The sequence below is a fragment of the Sprattus sprattus genome, assembly GCF_963457725.1.
Source record: "Sprattus sprattus genome assembly, chromosome: 1".
In the NCBI taxonomy this organism is placed as follows: Eukaryota; Metazoa; Chordata; class Actinopteri; order Clupeiformes; family Clupeidae; genus Sprattus; species Sprattus sprattus.
The window spans coordinates 44,233,671-44,246,721 of NC_137920.1; the positions used below are offsets into that span (position 1 = coordinate 44,233,671).

At 45.7% G+C, this 13,051-nt stretch overlaps 1 protein-coding gene across 1 annotated transcript; it reads left to right on the top strand.

Annotated features, from left to right (window-relative positions):
* Nucleotides 1–613: 613 nt before the first annotated feature.
* LOC308369937 (G protein-activated inward rectifier potassium channel 3-like) lies at nucleotides 614–11,056 on the top strand (the record flags this gene model as incomplete). Its single annotated transcript, XM_080844499.1, has 6 exons — nucleotides 614–715; nucleotides 821–955; nucleotides 2,842–3,639; nucleotides 9,301–9,611; nucleotides 9,792–9,949; nucleotides 10,839–11,056. The coding sequence occupies 6 exons, from the start codon at nucleotides 614–616 to the stop codon at nucleotides 11,054–11,056; spliced, it is 1,722 nt and encodes a 573-aa protein (XP_080700625.1).
* Between the last annotated feature and the right edge of the window lie 1,995 nt (nucleotides 11,057–13,051).

Sequence of the window (13,051 nt, forward strand, 5' to 3'; positions counted from 1 at the left end):
ACACAGACTCACACACACACACACACACACACAGACACACACACACACACACACACACACACACACACACTCACACACCCACACACTCACAGTCACACTCACACTGACACACACACACACACACACACACTCTATCTCATTCTCACACACACAAACACACACACACACACACACACACTGCCTCATTCTCACACACACACACACTCTCTCTCATTCTCTCTCACACACACACACACACACACACACACTCTCTCTCATTCTCACACACACACACACACGCACACACACACACTCACATTCCCCCTTACACACACACACAACACTCACTCACTCACTAACTCAGTCACTCTCTCACACACACACACACACACACACACTCACAGTCACACTCACATTGACACACACACACACACACACACACATTCTCTCTCATTCTCACACATACACACACACACACACACACACACACACACACTCACTCACTCACTCTCACACACACAGACACACTCTCTGCCGCTCTCCCTCTAACTTTCTTTCTCTCTCTTTTTTGTTGTTTGTTTGTTTGTGTGTTTTTGTGTGTGTTTGTTCTGTGTCCACAGTGAGGTGTAGCAGAATGTCTCAGGAACTGATTGACCAGCAGGACCAATCTGCTGTTTCCATTGGATACCAATGTGCCTCTCCCGTTTTGATTGGACAACAGCATGCCTCTCCCGTTGTGATTGGACAACAGCATAGTGCTCGTGTTTTGATTCAAAAGCAGTGCAGTTCTCCTGTTTTGATTGGACAACAGAATAATTCTCCTTTTCCGATTGGCCTGCAGCATGGTTCTCCAACACGATTGGACCCCCGAAGGAACTCCATCCCGCCCGCTCAGACTCTCACAGCCAAACACCTGCTGGCATACCTGCCCCGTCCAATCCCTGGGAAGACAAGATGCACACCGTACTCAAAGAAGGTACATACACACATACACACACACACACACACTTTCACACACACACAATCTCCCACTCACACACATCTCGGCAGTGCATAAACTGTGCCTGCTGAAACCCTGTGATTACACACTTGACATATTTCAGGATGTTTGTACAGTGTGTGTGTGTGAGCAGTGGTGGACCTACCATAGAGGCGAACTAGGCAACTGCCTTAGGCCCCCACCCAGCAGAAGGCCCATGATAAATTGCCCACCCAGGCACCGATGGGATGGCCCAAGTCTATAACCAACCGGCCCTCCCGCATATATCGTCGGTTGCGACAGTTTTCCTTGCTTCACCGAATACATTATATACCTCTAATGTTAACCAATATGAATCACTGTCTGCTATTTATACTACTCTTAGTGACCTGTATTCACACTCATGGTTATTATTTTCTTACTATTTTCTAATCTCCTCCGTCAGTCTTATTATGTTTACTTGTTATTAAATGTCAATCACTCTAGCCTAATACTTGCGTGTCTCGCTCGTAGACACCTTTAACACCCCTACACACACACACACATAATCACACACCCAGCATGCAACACTACCATTACCATTGATGTTTACACCCCATCGTATGTTCTGTTCTGTTCATTTCTACAATAAAGTTCAAACCAGTGGCGGCGGACCTTAAGGGCGATTGTGGCGACGAACTGCTTTCAGGAAAAGGAGATTTTTTTCTCTGTCTGCGTACTAATTAAGATAAATTGACAACAAAACAATTAGGACTTCCTACACCAAATGTATCGATTCAACAGGTTTCTACAAAGGGTGGAATCCTACATCCAAGAATTGGAACGAAAGAAAATCATGGCTAGCACGCTGTGAAGTGTCTAACGCGGTCTGTATTTCTTTATTTGTAGGCTACCACTGTCACTTTTCATAGGTTGTACAGTGTGAATGTTCGCTTTTTGCCCTAACACTGAGTTATTTTCTTTGTGAAGACTTATTTAGATTTTGTAAGCCAATACTTTCGAGATCAGTCAATAAATATAGTTGGTTTTGACTTATATGTTGCCCCCTTCTTTACGTTGTTACTGGACATATTTTATGTGTCCTGTAAAGCTATGTTGCATCATACAACATTTGAGACATGTGGATAATGAAAAAGTGGGATAATTTAATGTGGAGCCAAATCATGTTTGCTTATGAAGGCTCCTGAATGCAACTTTCTTCCAAATAACTAGCTACTGTAGCTATGTAGGTAGAGGGGAAATATTTTGATTGTGTGCTGCCATCTACTATACAAAAAGGTATTGCTGTATGAGTTAATCAGCCTACAAAAAAATTGATATTGCTTAATGTAGGTCGCCCTAATCATTATCAAAAAAATTGTGTACTCTTTCTCTGCTGACATTTATTCCTAAAGGCTCTGTAGTTATACATATAGGCCTAACCATCTGATACTAGCCCAGAGTTAAGCATATTCATCTAGCAAACTATACCTACCTTGGAGTGTTACAATAGCCAGTATCATTTTATTCCATGTGTCCATCCAGGCAAATTTGTGGATCCAAATGTTATTAAAAAACATGTATAATGTTATTTCTTTGTAATCATCCAAAATTATTTTAAGTGTATGGGTATTTTGCATACATTGAGCGGGCAACGCGCCGTATATTAAGTGGGCCGCTCTGACAGACAACTCCCGGGCCACTTTTTCCCCCCAGTCCGCCCCTGCTTTGAGGTGGCCCTTTTTTTTTTTTGCATTAAAAGGACGGATGAAGAGGGCCCCTGGCTATGTTCGCCTTAGGCCCCCAAATGACTAGGTCCGCCACTGTGTGTGAGTGTAATGATACAATGATACATTGTCTTCCTTTTCTCTGTGTCCATTGTGTGTGTGTGTGTGTGTGTCCAGGTGGGAATGAAGGCTGCAGCAGTGACGGTGGCAGCACTAAATTTCCACAACATTCCCATCCTCTCCCACATAGCCAGCTCCCCACAGGTTGCCATTCCCAGTTTTCCAAACAATCCGGCTCTTCCTAGTCCTCCTGCCGCCCCAGCTCTTCCGAGTCCTCCGCCTGTTCTAGCTGTTCAGCAGCCCCCCGCGACCCCCCTCAGCTCCCAGCCCACCCCTCCCCCTCCCTCTGGCCTCCCGGACCCAGCGGCACCAGATGACCTGGGCCGAGCCCTCCGCACACTCCGCGGACGACACCTGAAGCGCTTCAGCTCCCGCTGGCAGTCTACCGTGCTCGGATCCGATCGGAACGCCGCTAGGAATGCCACTCGCAATGCAGACCAGAGCGCCTCCACACTCCCGACCGCCGGTAACATGCAACGCAAGCAACGCTGCAAGCTCCTCGGCGACGAGAGCGCCGTCGTCATGAGAACGCAGCACCACCAGCGCTACATCACCAAGGACGGGAAGTGCCACGTGAACCTGGGGCCCATCGAGAAGAGCCGTTTCCTGTCGGACAGCTTCACCACCATGGTGGACCTGAAGTACCGCTGGTTCCTGTGCGTCTTCACCGCGTGCTACCTGGTCACCTGGGTGGCCTTCGCCCTCGTGTACTACCTGGACGCCTGGCTGCGGGGCGACGTGGCCCACGCTAACGACCCCGACTGGCCTGCCTGCTTCGAGAACGTGGACGGCTTCATCTCCGCCCTGCTGCTGTCGGTGGAGAGCCAGCGCACCATTGGCTATGGCAGCCGGCAGGTGTGTGGTTGTGTGTGTGTGTGTGTGTGTGTGTGTGTGTGTGTGTGTGTGTGTGTGTGTGGCTACGGCAGCCAGCAGGTGTGTGTGTGTTTGTGTGTGTGTGTGTGTGTGGCTACGGCAGCCGGCAGGTGTGTGAGAGTATTCCTGTACTCTTTGCGTGTTGGTTCAGGACTTTGGAAATACGCCAGTACGAAGTTTTGTTGTAACAAGGTAGAGCAAGGTAGAGCACGAATACAGTTGAGTTAACAGGATCAATTTCATCAAGTCAAACACAACAGGAGATCTCCGGAGTCAAAGAAAATACAGTTCTTATAGTCTATTTCTCACTGATGTCATTTCGTGGGCCCCTCGTGGTAACAGGTGGTCATGGGATCTATGACATGGTTTACCTGTTATTCTCAGCAACAAGACATTAATGTATGAAGCCCCTGCACCTCTGTTTCTCAGGGACTAGCTGACCATGTTATCTCCCTAGAGACATACAATGTATCATAGGCCACATTCTCCTGTCCTGGCCTGCTAGAACTTCTGTTGCAGTGACCTGCTTTTCACTCTGGTCTCTGCAAGACAGTTTAGAGATTGTACCAGCGGCGGTTCTAGACCATTTCTACTAGGGGGGCCAAGAAGGGGCCAGGGTTTAACCAGGGGGGCACATAAAAAAACCGCAACAAATGATATTTAAAGATTGTAAACTTGAATTACTTAAAAAACATATAAACATTTATTACTTAACTTAACATTATAACAATGAGTTCAGGTGCAAGAGAGGTAGGGCCATAAAAAATGAAAAATACAGTACAGGGTGCAAATACAGAGCATCAATTCAACTTTTGACACTGTGTGGGCGGGAACCAAAGCAGGACGTGCTCTTCTCTGATTGGTCCTGATTTGACAGCAGGAGTCTCATATTCACGACAACTGTTTACCAAAACTCTGTTAAGTAGCTACATAATGTCTTTGTATGGTGAAGACTGCCATTTAATGACGAACCGAAGTAACGGTACCCATTAAACCTGTTTTGATTAAATACTAGTGGTGATTGTGGCATTTGACCCAGGATCACTTTATTAATTCCAGGAAAAAGAGTCAGTTCTCATGACAGGCGATGTTATCTGCCCCTCATATCATTAAATGTTATTGTGTAGCTGCTAGCTAGCCTACTGCTGATCTAAGATTCCTGCGCTAGCAAGAAGCCTTTGCTTGTATTGCTAACTGTTGTAGGTTGCAGTGTTGAAAGCAGTGAAAATCATGATCATGGGATACATTCAATTGCAACATTGAAGTCAACTTTGAAAACTCAGCAGCAAGAGCTAGCTACATCAGTAAGCAATCAAAGGCTTCTTGCTAGCGCAGGAATCTAAAGCAAGCTAGTAGCTAGATTGAATTGAATTGAATTGAATGCCTTTATTGTCACTGTACTTTGCAATACAATTAAATTGGGAGTGCTACTCCACTAGGTGCTTAAATACAATAAATAATCATTACAAGACATATAAAACACAATAAATACAATTTAAAAAAAAAAAAAACAGTAAAAGGAGCAATGACCAGGTAGTGCAACTATTAAAGTGCAAGAAGTGACAGTAAGTGGCTGGGTTTAGCTATGTTTGTTTAGAGAGACTATTGCGTTTGGGAAGAAGCTATTTTTAAATCTTGTGGTACGGGACTGTATGGATATAACGCCTACCAGAGGGTAACAATTGAAACAAGTGGTGGCCGGGATGAGTGTTGTCCTTGATGATGTTCTTGGCTCTTGAGAGGGTGCGGCTAAGTGCAATATCTGACAGGGGAGGGAGGGGGCAACCAATGATTTTTTCTGCAATTTGTATTATTCTTTGTAGAGCTGTTTTGTCTGCTGCAGAACATGCAGCAAACCACACAGAGATGCCGTATGATAGGATGCTCTCGATGATGGATCTATAAAAGGACACCAGCAGCTTTGTATCCAAGTTGTTCTTCTTCAGTATCCTGAGAAAGTAAAAGCGCTGCTGTGCTTTTGTAATACTTGCTGTGGTATTAGTTGTCCAAGAGAAACAGTCTGTGAAAGAGTTGACTCTCTCCACACCCTCACCATTTATGAGGAGAGGTTGGGGGGAGGTGTTGTGTTTTCTGAAGTCAATTATGAGTTCTTTTGTTTTTGCGGTATTTAGGATGAGGTTATTGGCTGAGCACCACTCAGACAGATTCTGAACTTCCTGTCTGTAGGCGGACTCGTCCCCGCCCGTTATAAGTCCGACCACAGTGGTGTCATCTGCAAACTTTATGATAGAGTTAGTGGGGAATGTTGGTAGACAGTCAAAGGTGTATAGTGAATAGAGGAGAGGACTCAGCACACAGCCCTGAGGTGAGCCGGTGCTAAGTGTGATGGTGGAGGGGAGGTGGGGGCCAATTCTAACAGTCTGTGGGCGGTTTGACAAAAAGTATTTTATCCAGCTGCAGGTAGATGGGGGTAGTCCGAGGGTCAGCAGTTTGTTGATCAGGATGTCGGGGATGATTGTGTTAAAGGCGGAGCTATAATCCACAAAAAGCATCCTTACATAACTGTCTCTCTGTTCAAAATGGTTGAGGGCAGCATGGAGGGTAGTGGATAAGGCATCATCTGTGGATCTATTAGCCCTGTATGCAAACTGATGATTGTCCAAGGAGTGAGGGAGACTGGCTTGTACATGTTTTAGTACCAGTCTCTCAAAACACTTCATTATGAGAGGGGTAAGGGCCACGGGTCTGTAGTCTGCTAGGCTGTTTGATGATGATGATGGTTTCTTGGGTATAGGGATGATAGTTGCTGATTTCAGAGAGGAAGGGACAAGAGCCTGAGCGAGAGATATGTTGAAAATGGTGGTAAATACAGAAGAGAGTTCATCACAACATGCTCTAAGTACCTTCCCAGGTACCCCATCAGGGCCAGCAGCCTTCCTGGGATTCACTGCTTTGAGAACTTGTCTCACTTCGTGTTGTTGGACAGTGAGAACAGAAGTGTCAGTGACCACAGGAGGCGATAAAGCAGAGGTGCTCTTGGTCTCAAAACGGGCAAAGAAGTTGTTTAGCTCTTCTGCCAGCAGGGCACCGTTTGCTGTTGTTACTGTTTTTTTCCTGCCCTGATAGTTAGTGAGGTGTTGTAACCCCTGCCACACTCGTCTCGGGTCGTTATCCGAGACATGATTTTCAATTTTCTCTTTGTAGGCTAGTTTGGCAGTCCTGATTCCCTTCTTCAGATCAGTCCTAGCAGTCGAGTATAGGGCTATGTCCCCTGACCTGAAGGCTCGGTCCCGTGCTTTGAGAAGTTTGTGTACTTCTGAAGTCATCCAAGGTTTCTGGTTAGGAAATACCCTTATGCGTTTGTTTACAGTCACATTATCAATGCAGGTCTTTATATAAAAAAGAACAGTTTCTGTGTACTCTTGGAGATCCCCTTGTTCAAAAAGGGACCATTCAGTGCTTGAGAAGCAGTCTTGGAGTTGTGACAGCGCCCCCTCTGGCCATGTTGTGATGGTTTTAGTACATGGCTTCGTTGTCCTCCTTAGAGGGGTGTAGACAGGGAAGAGGAGCAGAGAGAGGTGATCTGAGAGCCCCAGGTGAGGGAGGGGCACTGCCTTGTAGGCATGCTTTAAGTTACAGTAGACGTGGTCAAGAGTGTTATTTCCCCTGGTGGCGCAGTTCACATACTGGGTGAATTTGGGGAGTACTGACTTCAAGTATGCCTTATTAAAATCACCCGCAATCACATGGACTCCGTTCGGATGAGTTTTCTGCTGCTTACTGATTGTATGGTAGAGGTGAACCAGGGCCGAGCTAACGTCAGCGTCCGGTGGAATATACACTGCTGTTATTATTACTACTGTTAGCTCTCTCGGTAGGTAGAAGGGTCTGCACAGCACTGACAGAGACTCCAGATCACGGAACAGTGACTGTCTATAACGCGGCTCTGCTCGCACCAATTGTCATTCACATACACACACAGCCCCCCTCCTCTTCTCTTACCGGTGTCCCTGGATCGGTCCTGTCTGTGTAGCGTTCTGTCAGTCAGCTCGACAGCGGTGTCGGGGATCGAACAGTTAAGCCAAGTTTTGGTGATTACCATTGCGTTGCAGTTCCGAATTGAGTTATTTGCGGCTAGGGATAGCTCCAGATCGCTGATCTTGAAGACAATGGACCTGGCATTGGAGAGGAAGAGGCTGGGGATCGGTGTTCTCTGTGGGTCTCTGCGTAGTCTGACCCGGAGACCCGCTCTGCAGCCGCGCTTCTGTTTTCTCTCCCGCCGGCGCCTGCGTCGTTTTTCTGGGATAACAATCCATGGGGAGCCCGATTCTCTGGTAATGGAGTCGGGGATGTTATGGGTCCGATTGAAAGATGACGTTACTGCCCTGCTACTGGCAACTCCAATATGTTTAACAATTCCTGACGACTATAGGACTTTGTTGACTGATACAAATCTATCAGTAACAGCGACCAAACAAACATAATTAAGCACCAGCTTGGAGAGCAAAGAGCCGCTGCACTTGCGCGCGCCGCCATTATGTTACCTACTGGCAGATAACAGCGACTATGTCACGATAACTGTCTCTTTTTTTATCCTGGAATTAATAAAGGGATCGTGAAAGACTGTATGACCCTCACGAATTCTTGTCTCAAATTTGTCCAGTTCGTCTATGACAGTTTGAATACACATAAGATCTGGGAAAGTCAACAGGCATAGGATATTTCCATCTTTTGGTTCTTATAGCGCTGTGGTTATTTGTCCTTCTTCCCTGCCTTCATGTGGCAGAAAAATCAACAGCTCAGCGGGTAGACAGTTGTATATGATCACTATGGCACGGGCAGACTACCAGCTCCTCTTAAGAACCAGTGGTCCATTAATGAAAGAGAGCGAGCCAAACATTTCAATCGTAGCTCCAACAAGCACCACACATGGCAAACAAACTACAGTGATCTGGTGCACCGCTTTAATTTACCCATGTAGAACGTTGCGTCGCATTAGTACCGCTTTTGGCGCTCGGGTGTAAAATCATAATAAATTCATATTCATTCATTTGGTCAGCAAGGCGTGGCCGCAGGGGTGGCCAGGGACATGTCTACGGGGGCACGGGCCACCCCAGGCCTCCGTGTAGAACCGCCACTGGATTGTACTTATTCTACCTAATAAATCTATACTGTCACGACCCAGCCTGGTCTGCCCCGCTCCCTGCTATCATTGCTCTGTGTTCTTCCACAGCTGATTAGCAGAGTCTGCGCAGGTGCCTGCAGGTGTGAGGAATGAAGACCTAATGAGCTCCACCATATGAGGGCCATGGCGGACGGTGCAAAGCGGTCTCTCTGATCGACGCGTCGTTTATGTTGTTTGTTTTGGACATGTGTACACTACTCTGACACCCGCTTACACCACACCTTTATTTGCTTACATTTACACTGACTGTTCTATTATACTTTAAATAAATCCTTTTATTACACAACCTGGCGTCGGACCTCCCGTTCATGTAACATGCAATGAGCCTGTGTGTTACAATACTGAACTGAATTTATCTTACAACACACACACACACACACACACACACACACGCACACGCACACACACACACGCACCCGCACACACACACACACACCCGCACACACACACACACACACACACACACACACACATACTGAACTGAATTTATCTTCCAGGTGTCGGCGCACTGCTGTGAGGGCGTGCTGCTGATCATGGCGCAGTCCATCCTGGGCTCCATCATCGACGCGCTGATGGTGGGCTGCATGTTCGTGAAGATCTCACGGCCGCAGCAGCGCGCGCAGACGCTCATCTTCAGCAAGCGCTGCGTGATCTCGGAGCGCGACGGGAAGCTGTGTCTGCTCTTCCGCATCGGAGACCTGCGCGAGAGCCACATGGTGGACGCCAAGATCAGGGCCAAACTCATCAAGTCCAGACAGACCAAAGAAGGGGAATTTATTCCCCTCGAGCAATCAGAGATTAACCTGGGGTACACACACACGCGCGTACGCTCACGCACACTCACACACACAAGCACATGCACACACACACACACACACACGCACACATGTAACAGCTGCAAACAGCGTCTTTGTTCAGTTGTGTTGTGCGTGATGGCGTAAACTCCCTCCCTCTTCCAACCTGTGCTGTAACCTGTGTTTGTGTGCAGGTACGACACAGGTGGAGATCGCCTCCTGCTGGTGGAACCCCAGACCATCACACACGTGATCAACAGCAGCAGCCCCTTCTGGGAGGTTGGGGGCGAGTCCCTCAGACGGGAGCGCTTCGAGATCATCGTCATCCTCGAGGGCATCGTGGAGGCTTCAGGTCCGTGGTCATACACTAAACGAGCTCTAGGGGGCAGCACACTCATGACACCAGGCAGCACCACTTCCCCTGCTCTTACATCACCTCCCCTGCTCTTACATCACTTACCCTGCTCTTACATCACTTCCCCTGCTCTTCCATCCCCTGCTCTTACATCCCCTGCTATTACATACAGGCTAGTGATATTACATACTGGCTAGTCATATTACATACTGGCTAGTTATATTACATACAGGCTAGTCATGTTACATACTGGCTAGTCATATTACATACTGGCTAGTGATATTACATACAGGCTAGTGATATTACATACAGCCTAGTCATATTACATAACAGCTGGTGATATTACGTACATGCTAGTGGCATCACTTACAGGCTAGTTATATTACATACTGGCTAGTAATATTACATGCAGGCTAGTCATATAACATAATGGCTAGTGATATTACATAATAGCTAGTGACATTACATACTGGCTCGTGATATTACATACAGCCTAGTCATATTACATAACAGCTGGTGAGATTACGTACATGCTAGTGGCATCACTTACAGGCTAGTTATATTACATACTGGCTAGTGATATTACATGCAGGGTAGTCATATTACATAATGGATAGTGATATTACATAATAGCCAGTGACATTACATACAGGCTAGTGGCATCACATAAAGGCTGCCGCATATCACAAGACTGTTGCACTCAGTGCAAACAGTTGTGAACATGTATAGAATTCTATATGCATGCAGTATGGTGATTTGTCGTGGTGAGTTCATGCCCAGTAGTCTTAAAATAAATTGTATTTTTTAACCAAATTCACGTCTACATTCAGTAACGGTAGAGTAACCTCTGAATAACGGCCTTGTTTCTGTCCTTGTTTCCCTGCAGGCATGACGTGTCAGGCTAGGACGTCCTACACGGAGGAGGAGATTCTGTGGGGGCACCGCTTTGAGTCCTGCATGCTCCTGGAGGAGGGGGCCTTCCGGGTCGACTACGCCGCCTTCGACAAGACCTTTGAGGTGCACACGCCCCCCACCAGCGCCAAGGACAAGAGCAAGAAGGACAGGGAGGCCAAAGGACATTTAATACTGGACGAGTCCCATTAACACACACACCTTTCTATCTTGAGAAGACAAGGACCGTTAACACACACACCTTTCTATCTTGAGAAGACGAGGACCATTAACACACACACCTTTCTATCTTGAGAAGACAAGGACCGTTAACACACACACCTTTCTATCTTGAGAAGACAAGGACCGTTAACACACACACCTTTCTATCTTGAGAAGACAAGGACCATTAACACACACACCTTTCTATCTTGTGAACACAAGGACCATTAACACACACACCTTTCTATCTTGAGAAGACGAGGACCGTTAACACACAGCAAGCTCAAGACACAGCAGTCACTCTCTCACTCTTTCTCTTACTCTCTCACACTCTCTCTCTCACTTTATACTCTCTCTCTCTATGAAGACGAACAGTGATGGAGGATTCAGCAGAAAGCCTCCACTGCACACTGCCACACTGAGACAGACTTCAACCCTACCGCCATTTTAACGTCAACAACCAATCAGTAACCTTTAAAGCACAGTTTCAGTCTGTCATACTGTTCTCTCATATCTCATTTATTACTGTTCTCTCATATCTCATTCCTTACTGTTCTCTCATATCTCATTCCTCACTGTTCTCTCATATCTCATTCCTTACTGTTCTCTCATATCTCATTCATTACTGTTCTCTCATATCTCATTCATTACTGTTCTCTCATATCATTCATTACTGTTCTCTCATACTTCATTCCTTACTGTTCTCTCATATCTCATTCATTACTGTTCTCTCATATCTCATTCATTACTGTTCTCTCATATCTCATTCATTACTGTTCTCTCATACTTCATTCCTTACTGTTCTCTCATATCTCATTCATTACTGTTCTCTCATGTCTCATTCATTACTGTCCTCTTATACTTCATTCCTTACTGTTCTCTCATATCTCATTCATTACTGTTCTCTCATACTTCATACCTTACTGTTCTCTCATATCTCATTCATTACTGTTCTCTCATATCTCATTCATTACTGTTCTCTCATACTTCATTCATTACTGTTCTCTCATACTTCATTCCAGTGATTTTGGCCTGAAATTTCTGGTGGGGCAAATTTGTTTGACGTCATGTCATCGTATTAATAATAGAGGTATCTGATTATTATAAGCAGTAGGCCTATATAGACCAGTAAGATAAACTATGGGCTACATTTTGAGTGCCAGCAGGGAGCAGAAATCCTATTCCAAATACATTGCACATGCTTTAGCGCTCAGCGCGACACAAAGATGTTGCCTATAATACAGCATTAAAGTAAAATGATTGCAACAAATTAAAAAGATTAGACAGACACATAGCTCAAATAACTTGCATAACTTATTAAGCTTGTTGCACACGTGTGGCATACAATATGAAGCAAAAGGCACAACTGAAACAGATAACAGCAACAAAACATGCTGCTAAAGGAACAAAACACATCTTCTCAAAGTTGGCACTTCCCACAGAACTTTATGCACGATATCAGCCTCCCCAGTACATAACGATTCTCCTCCGTCTGTTTGTTATGTTCAAAAATGTTCCAATGATATGCACTATCTAGCTGTGCCATGATGTTGACCTGCCCAAATTTTAGGGAGCAATTGATATGGGTTTTTCAGCTTTCTGCCAGATGCTCCAGGCCTTTCAATCCACCCGTTGTCCGAACTGAGTATGTATTAGTACCAATTCCAAACAGACAGCATGGTAAACAGAACAGTGCTCGTTTTGATGTGCCATGTCTTTCTGTCATACCATTCCGTCTTGAAAGTTCAAGTCACGTTCTCACCATGCTGCAGTCTGACTGGCCCAAAACGTTTAATTTTGAATTTCTCTTCCAACGAAAATGTATTAAATTGCACCCTCAACAAATAGTCTACATTAATCATTGTCGTCCGAATTAAAACACTTCCAAAATACTCAACAACTAGCGATAGCTAACCAGCAGTAACGTTACTGGTAATGGTCTGTCTGATTGATATGATCTTTGACTATGTTTTTTCTTCTTATTCT